This window comes from Drosophila novamexicana, unplaced genomic scaffold, assembly GCF_003285875.2.
Source record: "Drosophila novamexicana strain 15010-1031.04,08,12 unplaced genomic scaffold, DnovRS2.1 tig00000387-arrow-pilon, whole genome shotgun sequence".
Classification (NCBI taxonomy): domain Eukaryota; kingdom Metazoa; phylum Arthropoda; class Insecta; order Diptera; family Drosophilidae; genus Drosophila; species Drosophila novamexicana.
The window spans coordinates 3,925,947-3,947,394 of record NW_020824800.1 but is presented as its reverse complement, the minus strand read 5'-3'; the positions used below and the strand labels follow the sequence as shown (position 1 = coordinate 3,947,394).

The 21,448-nt window shown below is 38.1% G+C and overlaps 3 protein-coding genes across 3 annotated transcripts; all 3 read right to left on the bottom strand.

Moving 5' to 3' along the window:
- Window positions 1-673: 673 nt before the first annotated feature.
- On the bottom strand, window positions 674-4,078 carry LOC115760096 (keratin-associated protein 5-4). Its single transcript, XM_030701281.1, has 4 exons — window positions 3,948-4,078; window positions 3,805-3,876; window positions 2,001-2,933; window positions 674-1,134 (listed from the first exon to the last, which is right to left on the bottom strand). The coding sequence occupies exons 1-4, from the start codon at window positions 4,018-4,020 to the stop codon at window positions 938-940; spliced, it is 1,275 nt and encodes a 424-aa protein (XP_030557141.1). The 5' UTR covers window positions 4,021-4,078; the 3' UTR covers window positions 674-937.
- A 2,281-nt stretch (window positions 4,079-6,359) lies between these two features.
- LOC115760095 (serine-rich adhesin for platelets) lies at window positions 6,360-10,031 on the bottom strand. The gene is made up of 3 exons (XM_030701280.1): window positions 9,868-10,031; window positions 7,548-8,630; window positions 6,360-6,868 (listed from the first exon to the last, which is right to left on the bottom strand). Exons 1-3 carry the CDS (start codon window positions 9,923-9,925, stop codon window positions 6,666-6,668), a joined length of 1,344 nt encoding a protein of 447 aa, XP_030557140.1. The 5' UTR covers window positions 9,926-10,031; the 3' UTR covers window positions 6,360-6,665.
- Window positions 10,032-14,936: 4,905 nt separating this feature from the next.
- On the bottom strand, window positions 14,937-21,185 carry LOC115759816 (flocculation protein FLO11). Its single transcript, XM_030700907.1, has 3 exons — window positions 20,948-21,185; window positions 15,786-16,328; window positions 14,937-15,717 (listed from the first exon to the last, which is right to left on the bottom strand). Exons 1-3 carry the CDS (start codon window positions 21,006-21,008, stop codon window positions 15,503-15,505), a joined length of 819 nt encoding a protein of 272 aa, XP_030556767.1. The 5' UTR covers window positions 21,009-21,185; the 3' UTR covers window positions 14,937-15,502.
- Between the last annotated feature and the right edge of the window lie 263 nt (window positions 21,186-21,448).

The following is a 21,448-nucleotide window of genomic DNA, read 5'->3' as shown; positions in this document are numbered from 1 at the left end:
CGAATACCCTGTAAAAATGTTTAAGCAACTTTAAGCAAGTGTTGGGTAATTTTGAAAGTTACAAAAAAAAAAAGAGATAAGCTAGAATAACCTGTAAAAATGTTTAAGCAACTTTAAGCAAGTGTTGGGTAATTTTGAAAGTTTAAAAAAAAGAGATAAGCTAGAATAACCTGTAAAAATGTTTTGACAACTTTAAGCAAGTGTTGGGTAATTTTGAAAGTTTTCAAATAAAATAGCTAAACTCGAATACCCTGTAAAAATGGTTTAACAAGCAGATCTTGTCACCATATATAGGAATACTTTAATATCGATTGGGAATCCCTTTTGCCACATCTTATACCCTCTACTGTTGCTTTTCTACTATGTATTCCTTCAAATACCCTCTATGTATGGAACAACAATCGGTTCAATAATCTTGTCGATATAGATAAGCAGTCAATTATCTATTATCTATTATTGATAACGAAAGCTTTGCGAACAACAAGCTAATAAAGTATGTGCAATTGCTGAAAGTATTTAATAAAATTATGAAACTAATAATTCATGGACAATTTGCATTTTAAACAAATCTCAAATAGCGCTATCAGCTATGATAATTACTCAAAATTTGCAAGACCATTAAAAATAGAATTATAATATTTGCATATTTTTTATTATTATTTATCTTTTTTTTTTTATTGATTTCTCAAACGTTGGTCCAATCTTTCAAAGAGTTTTTTCTTTCGTTTTTTGTGATTTGCTACTGAACTAATTTGTTTCAAATGGGAAGAGTCTATTATTAATAACTATAATGACTCACAAAACTGGCCGTATGCTGATTACATGTGTTTATGTATATATATATATTTTTTTTTGTTTGTTTGTCATAGTTAGATAGCTTTTGGTGTATGTAGAATTAGTTATGATAATGTTTTCTTTAATATTTTTTCCTTTTTTTTTACAAATATTTGCTCATTACGAAAATCAGCCCGAACAGACCGAGGCCCATGTGCTGCAACGTGGCGGCTCCATTATAGGTTTTTATGTTGCATCCTTTGGTGTCGCACGTCTCGCAGCGGGAGTCGTCTGCGGATGTGCACTGGAATTTCATCAGGGGAGTCGCATCCGCCAGGCAGCCGCGCACCACGACCCCATCTATAAAGATGGAAATGTGGAAAGTTGCCTTTTATATCTGTCTTCGCTATGTTTATGCATAAGGTTACACTGAGAGAATAAGTCGTCTAAGCGTATCCCTTTGAGTGTATCCCTAAATATCTGAGAGTTTCTCTGACTGTATCTCTAGATGCATGCCTCTGAGTGTATCTTTGTGCGTATCTCGCAATGTATCTCCAAGTCTAAACCTCTTAGTGTGTTCCTATATCTTTGAGAGTTTCACTAAGTGTAGCCCTGAATGTTTTATCTGTATCCCTTTGAGTGCATCCCAACATCTCTCAGCGTATATCTGAATGTATCTGTAAGTGTATCCCTGAGTATGTATATGACTGTATCCCCAAGTGACCGCCTGACTGCATCTTTGAGTTAATCCCCTGAAAATATCTCTGAGATTTATCCTGATTGTATCCCTGAATGTATTATAGAGTGTATCTCTGAGTATATATATGAGAGTATCTCTAAGTGTATCTCTGAGCGTAGTTGAGTATGCATCTCTGCATCTCTGAGATACTCCAAGAGTACTCCTTTAGGTATTCCTGAATGTTTCTCTAAGAGTTTCTTTGAGCTTTTCTCTAAAGCATTTCAAAATGCATCTCTGAGAAAATTTCTGAGGGTATCTCCAAGTGTATCTCTCCAAGTGAATCTGTGAGTATATTTCCCTAAGTATAACTCTGAGTCTATCCTTGCATCCCTGAATGTATCTCCATGTATGTCCCTACATCTCTGAGAATTCCTCTGAGTGTATTCCTTTCTTTGAATGTATTTTCGAGTGTATCTCAAAAGGAAACCCTTCCCTTATGTACGTCGGTGTCTATTGCTGGGTATATTTCTAAGAACGTGTTACTCACTCCACTCTCCGTTGAAGCATTTCTTTGCATCCTCGCCCGTCTGACTGGCAACTGGGCACAATTCGATTCCAACTTGCGCAGAGCGACAGGGCGCATAGTTGTCGCTGCGACAGATGAGGCAACCGAATCCGGCAGCCTGAATGTTGCAGCCGGTGCCCGAGCACGATTCACAGTTGGTCGTTGTGGTGCATGCCTCGGTCAGCTCGTTGGTGCAGCCACGTGACACGGTGCCATCGTCGCCCGTTTTGGTATAGCAACTGACTTCGGTTTCTGTGTAGACCGAAGCTGGGCAGGCCACGGCCTTATCCGCCGCCTGGCTGTTGGCGCAGGTGCTGTTGTCGCTGCACTTGATGCAGCTGCCCAGGACACTCTCGTAGGGGCGATTGTTGCAGCCGTTCTCAGTGTCGCAAAAGACGCAGCTGGCATCGGGCGTGGCGCCCGCGCACTTGTTGCCGGCGGCCGCATCGTTCTGGCAGCCCCGCTGCATGGCCGTCGCGCTAGTGCCAATCATATAACACTTCTGCGCCTCCGCCTGGTAGATGCCGCACGGCATCAACACGGTCGCATTGTCCAGCGTCTGGCAGTTGGCCCCATCGCACTGATAGCACAGCCGTCGATCTGCCGGATAGATGCCCACATTGCAGTTGTCCGTGTTGCATGGACTGCAATTGCCAACTCCCGCCGCACATTCACCACAGCCCCGGGTCAAGGTGCCATTATCCGCCAACTGATTGAGGCACTGCTGTGAGCCGGTCGAGCACAGCTGCAGGGATGTGCCCGTCGCCGTCTGGGACGTGGCGCATTGTGGCTGGGTGCCGTCGCACTGTTTGCACACCAGATTCGCATTGCAGTTGTCCGTGGTGCAGGTCAAACAGTTGGCACTTGGACAGGTTGCATCCGTGACGCAGCCGCGCGTTACAGTTCCGCTGTCATCTGTAAGGGGCATTGCAAGAGAGTGGATTAGTCTCTTTCAATATAAGCATAATCACGAGAAAGTAAGTATAATGAAAATATCTTAGAATCTGAATATTTTGCCATATAAGAAACTACTTTTATACCGATCTATGGCAGCTATATGATATAGCGTTGCGATGTTGATAAGATTTGGAATCATAATGGATATAATAATTCCCGAATTTGGTAAAGTTTACTTAATATAGAAAAGCTTTCTATATCAGAACCAAAACTTTTCGACCGATCTACCCTATGGCAGCTATATATAGTGGTCCGATTCTGTACTTTCCACAATAGAAAGACGTACCTATGCAGAGTTTCAAGACGAAAGCTTTGAAAGACATGGCTATATTAATGATCAGCATCAAGATCTGGAATATATATATATATACTTTATGGCTTGGGAGATGATCCCTTCTATGCGTCACATATTGCATGACAAAATTATAATACCCTATAATACCCTTGGGGTTAAAAAACATCGATCTTTCATAGATTTACGCCCGCCTTCTTTCATTTTAAATAATAAGCATAATATTTTTTTTGATAATAATAATATTATATCACACATGTATGCTACTGCGACCGAATTCTCACAGTGTACGATTTTTCAATGCACTTCAAATGCGAAGTCGTTTGTTTCTTAACAACGTAGCCTAATGTATTTATTGCTATCGGCTCTTGAACATTGTGTTCAGCTGCCCGGAGATAGGCACAATAATGAACTTAGCCCAATAGAGAAACTGGCCGAGAGACTTATCTACAACTGTTTGGCCGTGTAGTTGTGTATGTACATATTTACATGCGTAATTCGAGTGAGTCATGGGACACCTGGCCCATAGAGACTTACCTGATTTGGCAAAACACTGCGTAACGCCCTCGCCGCAGATGGTGGGCGTGGCCGAGCCCGTTGTAGTGCAATCTGCAATGAAGTTATTTATGAATACCTTTATTTACCTATTGGGCCGCCATCGGGCATGAGGGTGGGCTTACTCAGTGCCTGGCAGCCGAATTGGCCAATTGCGATAAGCGTGGCTATCAAAATGCACACTCGACGGCTTCGCATGTTGCAACTAGATTAGATTTTCTTTCTTTTTTACTCGATTATGGTAAACCTCCGTTTGCCTCGACTGCTGCTGGTTAACTGGCCCTCTGCTTATTCCAGTTAGCCGCTGGCCGTGCGGTTTCCTATCCAATTCCATTTCAACACATTCGAAACTTTGTGTTATCTTCCCTTGTTCTATTTGTTCGCTCAGCTAATTTTTTCACTGATAACGGCGATAAAAGAAGCGACGAGATTGCAACTCGAGCTTTTTCCGCGAAATCATTTTCAAAGAAATTAAAGTTCGCGCCGCACAGAACGAGAGAGCGAGAGAGAGAGATAGGTAGTGTGAAAGAGAGAGCTTTATGCAGGCAGCGCAAGCTGATTGCGGTTTGTGCACATGCTTAAAGCTCCAGGCTTTTGAAATAATGGTTTCTTGTGCTTTTGGTCATGAGCTTTTTAAGGATTACGCAGCTTTAAGCTGCAAGCAATTTAAATAAATATGATATTAAATGAAAACAATTTGGAGCTGGTTTTGAAGAGCTTTTCATATTTTAAATGTATTGGCAAAAAGCTTGTGGGCGTAAATTTAGTCTGACTGAAATTAAGTGAGAACAGTCTGGAGTTGAAATTTTCTTTATAAAGTGTAGCTTTGAGGTTTTAAAAATTGCAGAGCTAAATATTATTTATTTTTTTCCCTCAATATATTATATTCATGGGGTTTTGAGAGCAAACAAAAAAAAAATCCGATCGGCTTAAAACGCATTTTCAAAGAACTTTGAGAGAACTTTTTTTAAACGTGCCACTGGCAAGGCTGGGGTATTATTGACATAGGTCGAAATTTCCCACCCAATCGTGGGTTTGTTAACGTCTTGTATATAGAGATTCTATCTGAACAATCAAATATTGTTTCGCGTCGCGCCTTCAGTAATTGTTAATTTATAGAACATTAGTTTTAATTCGCACATTAGAACAATTTATGAGCTCCACTTTAGACCAAGTACTTTTTTGCGATAATTGAATGTTAAGATTAGAACAAATATTTATTTGAATCACTTTAAGACAAGAATCCTTATGAAAACAATAAAAATAAAAGAGTTACAGATATTTAAGTATTTTCTACTAAATTTTATTATATTTCATACTTAACGATCTGGTATTTCATCCAAGTATTTATTTTCCATCTAACTATTTGGAATTTCTTCTTTGTGTACAAAGTGATTCACATAAATATATATTCTAGCTGCAATAACTGCATTCAAAAGTACCGAGCCATAAATTTATGACGCAGATGCAATATAGGTGCAGAGAATAGTATCATATATGTTAGGTGTTATGTGCAGAAATACAATATATCTGATTTATAATCCTCACGAGTTCGAAATGATGACTGCGATTAGATAAAGTTCTGTGTTCATGATAATTGGCCATATATCTAAGTATTTATTTACCAAGAGCTGTGATTGCTTTGCACCGTTGCTCGATGCGCTCGGACTATATATAAATATATATATATATCTTGGAATTAGAATCAAGTCGAACATAAAATATCGCTGCGGGTGCATGGTTTTGTAGCGCTTTTTACACTTTAAAAAATTGGTATAAATTAGGAAGATCTTATGACTGTATGATATTTTATGATAGATCTGGGAAAAAAGGTCGATCTTCAATAAGCTTAGCAAAAGTTCCTTTAAAATTGGCCCATAAAGATCGTATGACTATATAATATGACTGTGATTCTATATGATCCACATTGATAAAAAGGACGATCTTCAATTAGTTTAGTGAAAATCCCTTTAAAGTTGGTCCAAGATCATCTTACTTATGATTATATATGATGTTATGACTTCAATTAAGCTGAGCTAAAGTTTTCTTAAATAAAGTTGATTATAGTTCTTAGTTTAAGAAGCATTCAAATTGGATTGTTCTTAGTGAAAGATTCTTTTTAAACTGGATTCGTTTGTGCCTCACTTTAATTATGAGTAAAATGAGGCTTAAGGTAAAACGAAAATGGTTTGTTTAAAGTTTTCAATGCACTTAAAATATAAATAAATTTATAGATTACACAGAGAAAAAAGAATGAGCATATGAATCAAGGTCGGTTCTACTAGATACTAAATATAAGAAATATTTGATTTAGTTTATCAGATTGCCTATTTTAATTTCCCTTCTTTGTATACGACTTGAAGACTTTCGAATTTTTGATAAAGTAAAATTGAAAATGCCTTCCGATTGACGACCAGTCCATTGTGTATATATATATATATATTTATATGATTCATAATAAAATCATAGAAAGCAACTAATGTTCGATTTGAGCCAATTTACAGATTGGTTTCTATAATTTTCTCAGTTTTTATTGCATTATCGAACACGGAAAGAGCTCGAGTTCTTGGTTTTATCTCAAGTAAATTTTCCTTTGACAAAAGATAATAAACTATTTACGACTTTTTAATTGGTTTTGGTTATTATCAGCTGATATCTTTGACAACAAGGCTTGTACAATTAATACAATATTTTTGGCAATTTTTTGATTTAATATAATTCCAGTTTTGAATTTCTCTTCAATTTCGTTACGAGTACAAATACAAATCACTTAGCGGAAAATAGGCATATATAATATATATATATATAATACAGAGTAAACATTAGCACAGCTTGCGAATGCTCTAGAAGAGGCTCCTCAAGCCGAGGCCCAGCAGGAGCAGCAGCGCTGCCAAGGACATGCGCAGACTGGCGCTGCCATTGCATTTATCCGTTTGGCAGACATCGCAGAGATCATTGACCGAATCCTGCGGCAGGTCGACCTTCTCACGCACCGCCTCGCAGCCGGATTGACCCTCGGGTATCCAGACACAGCCGCGCTGAATCTCTGTTGGAATAGAAGAAACAGAAAAATCACAAATCAGATACACTGTTCGTAAAGTGCAACAAACGGGTATATTCGGTTCTGAGTCATGCTCGTCCTGCTGTCTAATTAGAGTCTTTAGGGTTGGGATATTCACATTTCGTAGTTTGAAACTCACTTTTATAGTCTTAAAGCTATTGTCAGCTAATTGGAGGGATAGATAAATGCAGATCTATAATTTTGATACAACATTGTCCATTAAATCTCAAACATGAATATTTCCCAAGGTCACAGTTTGCAAATCACTGACGTAGCGTTACAGTTTGAGAGGCAGCAGAAGAATAAGCAGCTGATGCTTATTGATACACAGAATTAAGAAAAAGCTCTCAAGCTAAGTATACAATACTTATTTTAAGAAATTGTGTGCTTAAACTAAGCATAAAATGTTTTCTTGAAGAGTACCCAACTTTTAAGATTGAGTAAACAGGCCCCTAATTTTGGAGTTAGATATTTTGGCATTCTTAAAATAAGAATTTTCATTCTTAAAGAAAGTTGAAAAATTTTAAGATTGAGTTTAAGAACTAAGTGTTAAACTAAGTATTTAAGCTGTCTTTATACTGTAAATAGAGCATTGCGCAGTCGTTAGCACCCGACTGGAACCTTCTCGCTCGTGTCACCCCTCGACCACTTTAACGCTACTCACCGCCATCCTTTTCAATGCTGTAGCAGGCCGTTGTACGGTAGTTGGTGGCACGTCCGTTGAGCTCGTAGGAGCGATAGTTGCGTATCAGCTGATCGGCCGCCTGGGCAGCCAGGGAACGGCGAGCGCGACCGGAGCGGATGCCACCAGGCAATGCCGCCTGTTGCAGGGCTAACTGAATATTCTCCAAGTTGCCAGGATTTAGGACACTTGTTGACGCGGATGTTGAAGATACTGTGGATCCAGATATGGTTGGTTCTCCGGTCTCGGAGGATCCTGTTGACGCTGCTGTTGAGGATTCTGTGGATCCCGAAGAGGATGGTATAGAGGATTCTGGGCTTGACGTGGAATCTGATGTGGAATCTGATGTGGAATCTGATGTAGAATCTGATGTGGAACCTGTTGTGGAACTTGATGTGGACTCGGATGTCGAATCTGATGTGGAACCGGCTGTTGAAACTGATGAGGAATCCGATGTTGAATCTGACGTGGAATCCGATGTGGACTCCGATGTCGAATCTGATGTGGAACCGGCTGTTGAACCTGATGAGGAATCCGATGTTGAATCTGACGTGGAATCCGATGTGGACTCCGATGTCGATTCTGATGTGGAACCGGTTGTGGAACCTGTTGAGGAATCCGATGTGGAATCTGATGTGAAATCGGTCGTGGAATCGGGTGTGGATTCTGATGACGCTCCTGTTGTAGATTCTGTCGTTCCTGTCGATCCTGATGGCTCTCCTGTTGTGGTTTCTGTGGTTTCCGTTGATTCGGATGGCTCTCCTGTTGTGGTTTCTGATGTGGCATCTGTTGTGGTGTCTGATTGATCTGTCGTTGATGGTGGAGACGACTCTGTGGCTGGCGTTTCCACTGTAGGGCCTGGCGAAGTTGTGGATCCTCCCGTCGAACTATCCGACGTATCCGTCGGCGTGTTCGGCAAACTCTCAGTCGTGGTATCTTCCGTTGTATCTTCCGTTGTATCTTCCGTTGTTAATGTCGTATCATCCAAATTGCAGCTAACTACCTTCGAATCATCCAGATCCTCGCACTCGGATCCGATGCATTGGTAGCACTGGAGCGCATTTGCTGTAAATATTTATAAAGTAGCGTAGATAAAAATGTGTTTCATACAAACAACAAACTCGAGTCGACAATTACACTGATTGATATGGATCGAATGGAGGGGTGTGTGTTCTGTGTGTAATGCAGCCAACTTACGATAACATTACAAAGATTCTTTAGCTCGATTCGTAAACTTTGTGAACAAGCAGACTGTAGGGCTTTACACTGAGAGAAAAACTACGCTCTGACTTTTGATATGGTTGGTATTTCTGATTTGAAACCTTGCTCTTATTGTTACAAAAAAAAAAAATCAGAAATATTTTAAGCAAAATGTATAAATCTTACTTTAAGAATATGCATGCTTAAAGAGAGTATTAATCTTCTTAGATTAAGAAAACAGGCCTCACATTTTGGTATTAAATATTTTGGCATTCTTAAAGTAAGCAATCAAGAACTATTCAAAAAAGTTCTTGAAATGGGAATTTTCTTGCCAAGTTTGCGAAATATTTTGACTACATAATACTTGAAATTTTCGCTGAGTGTAGTTGAAAAACTCGCTGTATGATGCAATAAAAATGAAATAAAGAGCTGCCATAAATTGAAATCAATCAGAAAAAACTTGATTATAGCTGGAAATCATGTTGCAGCATTTTAAGATTCATGAATTGCAATTTAAAAAAATTATTAAAAAAATGGCCTCTTGATAAGGTGTCCTGGTTCTGGAAAGACGATAAAAATTCATGAGGCCGGAACATTTTTGCGGCATGCGTAATTCCAAATGTGAACTAATTACAATAATGGGCATGGCCCTGGTATGTATATTTTTTTTGTTTTAATTTGTTGTTCTTTTCTCTGAATTGAGTACAACTTGCTGATAAGGTGTGTGTGTGTGTGTGTGTGTGTGTGTGCCCTGGTACAACTATCGTAGTTAGTTCATATGTGAAACACATAAGACACTAAAGAAATGAAATCGATCGATCTGGTATTTTTTATTTTTATTTTTAATTTGATTCCTTCTTTTTTTTCTTCTTAACTTTGATTGATTGAAAGAGACGTTGTTGCACTTTTTTTTTTAAAGATCTTTTTTTGCTCTTATTTTTTAGTCGATTCATCAAAATAATTATTGATATTTGCTTGAAATATATTTTGATATAGTTTAATTATGATTTGTTCACTTTTTCAACGAATATTGATGATTGCATAAATCTTAATTAATTTGTGCGCGTTTTGTGCGCGTTTTTAAACGCGGCCAAATGCTCACCTGGCCAAATGGCAGCGCACACGCACAGGCAAAATATGACGAGGCTTATTGCACGCATTTTCGATTTGTTATGCCTAAAAGGATATTTCCTTTTTTTTTCTGTTAAGGATCAGTTGAAATGGGCGCGAGTTTGTTGGCTCGCGACAAGAACTGTAGACAACAGCACGGCTCGACTCTCGAATGCAAACTACCAATTAAATATATTGTTAACATGGCTTTTTTTTATCACTTGGCAGCAAGCCCGATACTCATGGGTTGGTCGGGTCGGGCCAATGGCACTGATAAGGCGCCACAGCACAGCGCCCCGTTGGCTGCTTTTGGCCACAGTGAAAGCTCCACTTGACGAACACATTTCGTACAACTTCCATATTACCCATTTCTTCTCTCTGAAGCTGAAAAGACAGCAAGAAATTAGTCAAAAGTTTTCAAATATTCATCATTAATACCTGCAAGATGATTGGGCAATAGTTAAGCTCTGGTTCATTGCCGGTATTTACTTTACCTCGAAGCGAACCTTGAACCCTGTAAGTTAGCCAAAGGTACATCATTTTTTAATACCTGTAAAATGGTTAAGCAATAGTTAAGATCTGGTTCAATGCTGGCACTTACTTTTCCGTTAATGTGAACCGATCCCTCAGCAATAGTTAAGATCTGGCTGGGAACCGAACCTTGAACCGAATCAGTTGTTCAAAAGAAAAGCATATTTTAAAAACCTGTGAGATGGTTAAGCAATAGTTAAGATCTGGTTGAATTTCGAAACTCACCATCCAGTTATTGTTAACTGAGCCTTTAGTAATAGTTAAGATCTGGTCGAATCCTGGCATATAATTTTTTGTTTCTGTGAACCGAACCATGAACCGAATCGGTTGGCAATAAGAAAATCTGAGCGTGAACCTGAAACGTATCATTGAAAAAAAAGGAAATAAAATTTATAAAATATATATTAAAATAGTTTAAAATAGTTTTGTTACATTTTTAACCTTCAGACATTGCTCCAGCGTTGTTTATTATTTTTTGTATTATTCTGATTATTAAGAAGGTTTCATTATCACGAACTGAACCAAGGGAAAGATTCCTCAAATGAAGCAATATTTCAATATATATATTTGTTCCTCCTTTATGTATATTTATATCGAGCTGTGATCGGTGCGCTCTAGAGAGCTTTCACTGTGGCTATTGTGTTTTAGGACCCATTCTGGACGTTGATAAAATCGAGTCTGCTGCTGCTGCTGCCTCTGATAAGGAGATTGCGATTTGCAGGGGTTTTTTATGAAGTGTCGCTTTTGCTATTGCTTTTAGAACGCACTTCCTCAGGATATGGTTCAATTAGGCCGTAGACCTCAATAAAATGCCATATGATAAGCAATGTGTGGAATGTGTGTAAACTGAAATGCTATGAACTGGCCACTTGAAATGCCCATTCCGAAGTCTGAAAGCGGCAGTCCGAGGGTATTTACTAGATCAGCCGCTGACTTAAATGCTTGACTCTTGAGTTGGCCCATAAATGCAGTTCACACTGAAATACAGACTTCTACAGTCGTGTAATGGAATCTAATCAGTTCTATCGATTTCTAAGGCATCTAAGCCCAAGGCTATAGTCGTTTTTAATGCTTAGATACTAAGTTGGCAAACCTTCGAAAGTAGCCCGTGAAACGGTTTACGGTTACGCCACACATTGATAAACAAATGATAATACATTTAGATATATGTATATAGATATATATATATGTATATAGATATCAAAGACACGCGTATCGGAATTTTGTTTGTCAGTGCATATTTTGGCAAGAAATTTATGGCCGATGATTCACAGCCGTTTAACAAATAACATTTGTCTGCTCAAGGTACACAAGCGAACTCCCAAACTGTTCCATATATACGGCAAAAAACGTTTTAATAGCTGACCATAAAATAAAAAAAACCCTCAATAAAAACTGGGTAAATCAAGGTAAATATTTGCCTCCGACATACGAATATTTGCCGTACATACTTTCTAATACTAATGTCTTAGATTTATACATTATCAGCAACTCCAGTCGAGTTCTTTGAACTAAAGCCCGATTTGCCAGCCCAGCTGATCTAGACTAAGGGATCTACAGTTATGTGACATCACCTGTGCATTTTCAGTTAAAGTTCCCCGTTTAACACAATCTAGAGGAATGTTTTCTGCATTTATCATCCCGTAAAGTTAAGCAAATGATTTTATTTTAATGTAAATATAGATAATCCAATTTGCTCAAAAGCAAAAAGAAACAAGTAAGAGGTTCCAGTCGGGAGCTTCCGACTAGGGGATACCCGGAACCCTCTTCTTCCAACGTCAAATGCATATATATATTCTATTTTAGAAGCTATATGTCAAGTTTGGTGACTCTAGCTCTTATTATTTACCAAAATTGCCCAAAAAACAGGATATCGATATCGATTTTTATCGATTGCTTGGAAACGGAGTAAGTAATCGATTATCGGAAACAACCTCGATCCTAGTGCATAGGAGCACCTACATCTAAAGTCTCTAGCTCTTAAAGGTCTTATAGATCCTTGCGTTCATACATACGGACAGACGGACAGACATGGCTATATCGGCTCTGCTATTGCTGCTAATCAAGAATATATATACTTTATGGGGTCGGAGATGCTTCCTTCTGCCTGTTACATACATTTGGATTTTGCACAAATACAATATACCCTTATACCCATTATTAATGGGTTCAGGGTGTAATAAAAATACAAATTTTAAGAAATAAATCTTGGCTAAATTGATGTGTAAATCAGCTTACTTAAGAAATGTCTAAGCTTATTGCTGATGTAAAAATATATATTTGCAGAAGGTATTTAAAGCAATTAAAGAAGGTATTTAAAAAATCAAAGCATCTTAATTATTTTCTTAGATTTTCTTGATGTTGCAAATGAACGAATGTCCCGAGCGTAACCCTTGTACATATATATATATATATATATATATATTTTTTTTTTTATCAGCCTTTCTTTCAACTCTTTACATATCTAACTATATGAGTTTATGAGTTTGCCTTTCAACTTAGCTTATGAAAACTAGTTAAACAATCCATCTATTAAATGAATCTTCCATCAATTAAACAAATAAAGACTTTTATACACTGGATTTTGGCATACGTATATGTAATGTAATGTCCACTTTAAATACGAAAAATTGCAACTTATTCAAGATCAGCAAAAGGAAAATAATTGTAATGCATGCAGACTCTTCTTATGGGATTAGTATTGAAGTGATTGCTTCTTCTTTTTTCTATAATTTCGTTTCAATGTTCGTAATGACTAGTATGTAAATCTGCTTTGTAAATTAAATCTATTTATCAATATCAATACAAAGAAATTGTTGTTTAACTAAGCACGAGCTTATTTTTATGGAGCTGAATAACAGGTATTTTCCCAATCAAGTACACCTCTTCGAGGCGGCACACTTGCAGATATAGTTTTGTAATTCACCTCGGCCAAATTGTGTTCAAGTTTCGTATTTCATTCAAGTCATCAAAAAAATGAAAAGTCCACTCATTGCTAATGAGCGCCCCTTATCGCAGAAGAAGATAAACCATAATTAATGAACACTTTCACTCACCCTGAACGGCTTATCATGGTCTTTTTTTATATATTTAAAAACTTATTGTGAAGCACCATTCAGATGGAAATCATTATCAAATCTCGCCACTTTATGGGGTAAATAAAAAAAAGGGAGCTTTCGTGAAGGTCGATTTTTCGAGACGTTGTGACACACATTTCTCGGCTCTTATCTGGTCAGTTATTTGTTTTCAATATACGTCAGTTTTAGAGGTCAGCATTTCAGTTGGTTCTTCACTTATTTTATCTCTGGGGCACTTCTGGGAATTTCAGTTATCAACTATCTCTAAAGACACAGCTCAACGATTTCTCAACTCATTCATGTATTTATATTTATGTGCATATACCAGCATATGGCCAATTGTCCGCATAATTTATGGCTCTCCATTTCGTAGCTATGATTTATGCCTTGGTGCGCATACTTTTCGCACGCACTGTGTTTGAATACAAAAAGAATCACAAGTTTTCTTTTTATAAATATTTTTTTGTTTTTGTTATTAATGAAATCTTATCTTATCTTATTGTTGGAAACTTGGCCCACGTTGCTTTTGGCCGAGCTGTGTTTGCCCTGGACAAATTTACTTAGCATAGTTGGGCCTAAAAGTATGCCTCTTCCGGCTTGGTTTGTTGGCACAATGCGGCGTATGCGCAATGGCCGTAACATTGACCCAGTGGCTATATAGCCAGGCGCTTCGAACCAGTACCAAGACCCAACTAACTATCGCTTGGGGGCAGAATGTATCGAGCTTTATCTAACTTTCTGATTTGTTGGCTTAGTCAACAAGGCTTGTGGGGGGAATTGGGCTTATCAGTCTATCTATGCACAGATCTAACTCTGTGTTAAATGTGTTATAAGCAGACTTTTCTCAGCTATCAACTCTCACATTGAGATTAACATCATCTGGATAAAATATTTATAACATGACAGAAAACGTTTTCAGACTTTCGCTTCACGGTTCGAACCAGAACCGTGCCTTCTGCTTCGGTTCGTGAACCAGTTCTTGGTTCAGATCATTTTTCACTCATTTAAGTTTACTTTAGTCGAACATATTAATATATTATTATTAATCTGATTCGGTTCGTGAACCAGTTCTTGGTTCAAATCTTTTTTCACTCATTTAAGTTTACTTTAGTCGAATATATTTACATATTATTATTTATCTTGCATTAGTTAGCTTTTCGTATTCTCAGTTTAAAATGTATAAAATGATGCAATAATATTTTTTAAAATAAAACATAATTAAATATGTTTTGAATGGATTAATTTTTTTTTAAATATAAGTTTCCGCTGCTTTAGTTCCGTATCCAAATAATCCGGCTCGGCTTAAAATCCCGGCATGAATAGAAAATAATTTGTATATCCCATGATTCAGACTGATTTTGACTGCATTTAAGAAATATTTAATCTATTCATGCTAATATTATTTAAATTTTAAATAAAAAATTGCAAAAAATTGCAAACAAATTTTCACATCTCGGAGAAGATTTTGAAAAATCGTTTAATGTATAAATAGTTTATAACATATCAAGTAAATTGTCTTATGCTTCACATTTGGTTAGCTTTAGTTCATATTAAGTTATATATAGGCATATATGTATATATTTCGATATTCGTGTGTGTATGTTTGTTTGTTTGTGTGTGTGTGTGTGTGTCGCTTACAAATTACATAAAGTTTCGCATGACTTAACAAATGAGAGCAGAGGCGTAGGCAGGATTTTGATAAAGGGGCTCGTGTGTCTAAGGGGGGAAAGGGGGGTATTGTTTAAATTTCAATATTGAAGCTACGATTTCAGTAGCCTAAAGTTCATAAGTGTTATTTCTTCAATAAAGGCAACCCCTGCCCCAGGTGCGCCCATGTAGAACGCTTCAGTGACTGTGTGTGTTTGTGTCTGTTCGTGTGTGTGTGTGTGTGTGTGTGTGTACCTTAAACAAATGAGCAATATGTACTAAATAACACCGGGCTGGAGTGGACGACAATGGAACGGAAGGCGAGTGGAGTTGGAGGTGAGCGGGGAGGGGGCGTGGCTGGTGTTAACTCCTTCAATTGCGCTGCAGGAGAGCGGCGACCAGGGCAAACAGGAGTGTCGCCAGCAGCGTGGACTGGAACGTGGATGTGGCACCATTGCAGGCATTCATGCTGCACGGATCACATTTGGCCAGTTTGGTTTCGTTGCTCTTAATCTGCAGCTCCTGGCAGACGGACTGTTCCGGCTCAACACGCGAGCAGCCGCGAACCGTCTGCATCGTATTATTGACTGTGGATAGAACGGGCGGAGTTTTGATTAGTTTCTGAATCAACCGTCATTGTATCACCTGTACTTACCGGTCTTTTGCACCGTATAGCAGTGATAGCTGACGCTTGTGTCGATCAGAGCACGACGCTGGCGGATGGCCAGATCTGTGGTTGTTGTGACAGCAGCTGAGTTGGCATCAGCTGAGCTGGGCAACAGCCGGGTGGTGTTCACCTGACGCAGCAGATCCTCGGCTGGGGGCGTGGGCACGCCGGTTGTCGTCTCCGGTGGTCCCACGGTGGCCGGCGTTGGCATTGGCGCCTCTGTGCTCTCCGTGCTTTCCGTGACCATTTCGCTGGTCGAATCCGTTGCTATGGTGCTGGTCACCAGATCGCTGGGGGTGCTATCGGGTGTGGTGGTCTCGGCTGGGGTGTATTCGCTGCTGCTCGTCGGCGCCTCGTCTGTGGTGAATTCTGTCGTTGTTATTGTTGTTGTTGTGCTGGTCGTGGTCACGGTTGAGGCCTCGGTGCTGCCGCCCTGATTGAAGAAGTCCGCATTGCAGGCCAGCAGCGGTGTCTCCTTGGTCACCTTTTCGCAGTCATCGCACACATAGCACATCAGATCCGCCAAACAAGCTGCAAGAGAGTTGGCCAGTATTGGGTTAGTATTGAAGCTACAAATATGCCAGTTCAACAAGTTTTATGCAAAAGCCCCCGTCTAATGTGAGTCCAAGCAGCTGCTCATGAGGAATCCTCCAGTCGTGGTCTATGAGCCGCATACTTTATGCGGCCTGAAGCGAACAGGGTATGGTAAAGTCAATCAACATTTATCTATAAACTTGCAGTTGGCATGCTTATTATGTCATTCGGGGTAGACATCTCCAAGCCCGGTAAGTATATATATATGTTGTCTACATCAACTTTGACTTGCATAAGTCGGACTCGGCCGGTTCGAACGACTATATATGTATATATATATTATATATGTATATATAGAAACGATTGATATTCAAAATAGATTCTTCATTTTTCTTATAACATATCTTGTCGACTTCTGTCGAAGTCGGATAACTATATCATATATAGAGAACAGAATCTTTACCAGATTTGTATAATTTTTTGTTTTATCTATTGAGCATGTCACTTTCGATATGGGCTTACTTTTTACTCATGGTCAAAATATTCGTAGTTGAAGTGCATTGATTTTTTTGTACATCATTCATCATTCTATTTTTTTTTTAATTTTTTGACTTTCCAACAATTGCCAGCGCACTGATATACTTATATATATATCATAAGGGTATCGTTAAGACCCTATCTCTGGTTGGGTTCAAACAATTTACAGCTTTGGTAAATATGAACAACAAGCGAGCGATAAACGATTAACGATGACAAAGCGATCGGAGCTCGACCATGTGCGGGCCATAAATCAAGGCAAACGGGCTCGTAGACTCTGTTAACGCATTTCTCGTATTATTTGCTCATTCTTTATTATTAGTTCAATGTTTGAACTGAAGCTATTATTGTGCACTCCATACCGCCAAAGCGACCACAGACGTGCTCCTCCTCTGCCATGCAAATTACCAGCTACCGGTTGGCAATTTACCACAAACAAATAAACAAATATTTGCACCGTGCCGAGAGCTAGCTTATTGAGACATTCGCGTAATTGCGTCAATTGCCTTATCAGAGCAGACTCAGCGAGTAGGGAGCAGCGTGCTGCAGGTGCCAGTTGCCATCTGCCATCTGCCCGGGCGGCGGATGACTCATGGGCGGACTCGCAGTGGGCGGGGCTTAGCTCATGCTCATCCAAATGTCAGTCAAATTGTCTGCTTTCGGCTGATAAGCGTAACACGTTGGCTGTTAGTGACTGCACAATACTCTGTTTGTAAACAGCTGACAAAAGAGGCCTCTTCACAATTGACTCTAAATGACTCTAAAACTGTAACTATAACAAAGTTGTGACTTTCAAACTGCGTCTTTGGAAAATATGGCTTAAAGTGATTTATTTGGTTAAACGCGAGCGTGGGGATTCTTTCATGCAGTTCAACAGCAACGGCTTTGGCTTAAGACTTCCAAAGTGACTTTAAAACTATTCCTGTTACTGTATCAAATAAGTGACTTTCAAACTATGACTTTGGGCAACATAGATGTGTGCGATCTATTTGTATAAAAGCGAATTAATATAACGAGATTAAATGGTACCTATTAAATCTGCTGGCTTTGGCCATAGAAACTGTCAAAGTGACTTTCAAACTGTGTACTCTTCTGATTTGGGAGTGCAAAATACTTTTAGCCAAATGCATAAAGAGCTTATCAGGTAAGTGTCTGACAAGTCTGTCAACTTTGGCTGCAAAACTGTGCAAGTAGAACTTTCGATATTTGTTGAGGCGTGGCGTTATAGCCTGGTTTGTTCTTAAGAGTCGTTCTTGAGTAATCTGTCCGACGAATCTGCTGATGGCTCTAAAACTTTGATATTGATATACGAAATTTGACACTCAACTTGTCAGTTGGAAAGCCAGCCAATACAGCCCTTTGCAATGCCTGTAAACAGGGTATATAAATTGCTCATACGCCGCGTAGTCCATACAATTTTGTACACACATTTTTTGAGCGCAACACTCCTGCTATGATATACGATATGGTCGAGTTGCGCGATTGTTGACTTAAAAATTATTAATAAATCACATTGATTGATGGACGACCGTCCGGCGGAGAAGGAGTGGGAGGAGCTGTAGCTCAAATATTTATGTGCCTTTAGTGGCACGTGATAAGCAACGCGTACGGGAATTTCTTGAATTTGTGCTTGAACTTGAGGCTTGTCTCATTTTTATTGTTTTTTGCCTAATTGTTTGCAATAAAGAATAATTTTATTCATTTGCATTGTGCATCCACGACTCGTCCAGAAACCAGTTTCGTTAACAAAGACTTTGCTGAACTAAGTTCTTAGGGCGCAATTTGTATTATACACTCGGAAAAAAACGGGGCTACAAATGGGAATTCGATAAATTCAAATCTTCAAATCGATTATAAAAACTATAACTACAAGAAAAGCTTCTTAAGAAGAAAAGTTAAGAAAAGTTCTCAAGTTGAAAAACTTGTTTTGAGCTTAAGAAATTTGTCTCAACTTTAAGCTTGCGTACAGGGTAATGTTGTTTTTCTCTGAGTGTAGACTTCCGCGAAGTTGCATATTTGTTTTACAACTCAAGTGAAGTGTATTAAAATTTTTTTAAATTAATATGCACGCGCTCAAAGTCTTAAACCGAACAGGCCTTATAATAATTATTATAAATGGCCTGGAAATCTGACAGATCATTAAGAATTGTGCAGTCTTGGCGTTATATAATGAAAGTGTTTTATTTTTATATTTATTGTAATAATTTTTAAATATTCTATAATTAGGCAATTTGAAAAACAAAAACATCTGCAAATGTTGGCCTTACGTAAATGCTTTACATTTTGCACTCAAATCAGGCGAGAATTTCAAGTTTTTTGATTTGGTGCTAAACGGCCGGGCAGGTTGTTGTTCTCGTTGTTGTTGTTCTCGTTGTTATTGTTGTTTTTGTTAAAAAATGTGCTAAACGACGGCTGTCATGTGTCCCATACATGTCTGTAAGTACGCTCTGAGGTAGCCAACTAAAACGCTTCGAATCGCAGCCTTTCAATTAGCAGTCGACGCAGTTTCAATGTCAATATCGAGACTAACAAACAAAATATAGCTCGAATAATGCATTTCAAATGCAGCAACAAATTCAAGACGCCTTTCGAAATCAGCTCTATTTTAATATATGCTTTACTTGGCAGTGGAGCTGACCACGTGAACTATCTATTTTTCTATGGGTCGGGCCTGTGCTGAGCTCTAATATTATTTTTAATATACTTATGTGTCTATTTTGAAATTTTTGAAAAAACTCTCAAATGCCTAAAAAAAAAGTATTCAAATAATTAGAAATATTTTCCAAATTTTTTTTTGAGCACTTCAGACTGTGATAAGCAGTTTGGCACGTGTTCGTGCTGAGCTCCAATAAATAAACTATATAGGTAATATATCTATATTGATATTGGTTAGGAAAATTGGTTATTACTTGAACTATTTTTCAATTTTTTTTTTGAGAACTTCGGAGTCATTGAGAGTTGGGCACGTGTCGTACTCATATTGAGCTCTGATAATAAGTATATGCCTTTTTTTTTATCACTTTGGAGTAATTTAGAGTATTTATATCTATATGTCTATATTGAAATTGGCTAGAATATTTGGCAATTTTCGATTTGAATTATTTGAAATATTTTCCCATTTGTTTTTATGGGAATTTGTGCTGTGATTGGTAGCAAAACTTGTCGAATGAATCAATTTACTTTTCTTTAAATTTATGCTTTTTTTTTTAATTTATTATGTTTAGCTCTTATACTCCATCTCTCTCCTCCTCTCTCTCCCTGTCTCTCTCTGTTTTCACTCATTCATTTCCGCCTTTCTTAAAGCCAGCTTCATTTATTTAACTGAGATCCTGCTGAGAGCCGCATTTCTAACTTCTATTTTTGATATGCCTAGAAGTTCGCACTTCGTAGGCATATCTATAAATATTATAGATATGCAAAAAGTACATCATTATCTCTATTCTCAGACTTAAGTCTGCTTTATGCCAACATTTCCGCATTTGCAAAAAAAAAGGAATGTGAACGTAAAAAATTGCCAACTATTTTCGCATTATTTATGAAAGAAAAAATCAACTGCAATTGTTCTCGACTCTGATTCTCAACCAGACAGTTTTTTTTCTTTGTATACATTTTTTATAATTATAGTGTTTTTTTTATATTGATTTGTGATTTGTTTAACATGCACAAAAACGTTGCGATTGCAATAAATGTTAATGGGCAGAAAAAATGAATTTGCATTTTGAATATAATTCTCTTTTTTTTTCTCTCTCTCTCTTTTTATTCTGCTTTGCATTTCACAAGCGGCACACAAATTGTTTATAAATAGCAGCAAATAATAATTATTTTATCATATTATCAAAAAAGTAGTTTTTTTGTTTTTTTTTGTTTTTTTTATAGATTTCGTTCCGACTTTGCTGTTGGTGCTTAACAAATCGAATTCCAGCGATCCGACACGATCCACTTTTAATACGGGCGCATCAATCTTGTATCACAATTTTGGACACTCGGACTTAGGCTAATATCTGACTTTTGAGTTATCACTCGAATATCGAATAACGGTTCTGACACATTTTGGGGCACCGAAACACCTGAACTCTTACCTGGCGCAACGAGCAGCCAAATGAGGGCGCTGAACAGAATTAAATTATTATCACGACGCATTCTGATTATTATTTCTTTCTGTCTGTCTTTGTAATTTTTTGAAAAAAACCCGGATTTTGTATGCTTGTTATAAATCTTTGCTCGCAAGATTTATGCAAAATATATATATTTATATATATATATATGTGTGTGTTTATATCGTATTTTCAAACGCGACTTCACTTGCGACCGCAGTTTACGAATTCTGGAATTTAACTGAAAATCTTGTGATTTGTTTGAGACTTTTTATAGAGTTTTATAAGCGACTTGCGCAGCGACGGCTGCGACGCTCCAGAAAGAGACAGCTAGCTGCCGAGAGAAACAGAGCGAGAGAGAGACAGAGTGAGAAAGAGAGAGAGAGAGAGGGAGCGCTAACAAGTGCTGCCGCGTGCGGTTAGTTAGTGCGTGTGTGTGTGTGTGCGTACATTATTTTATTGATAACAAATTAATTTATAATGCAA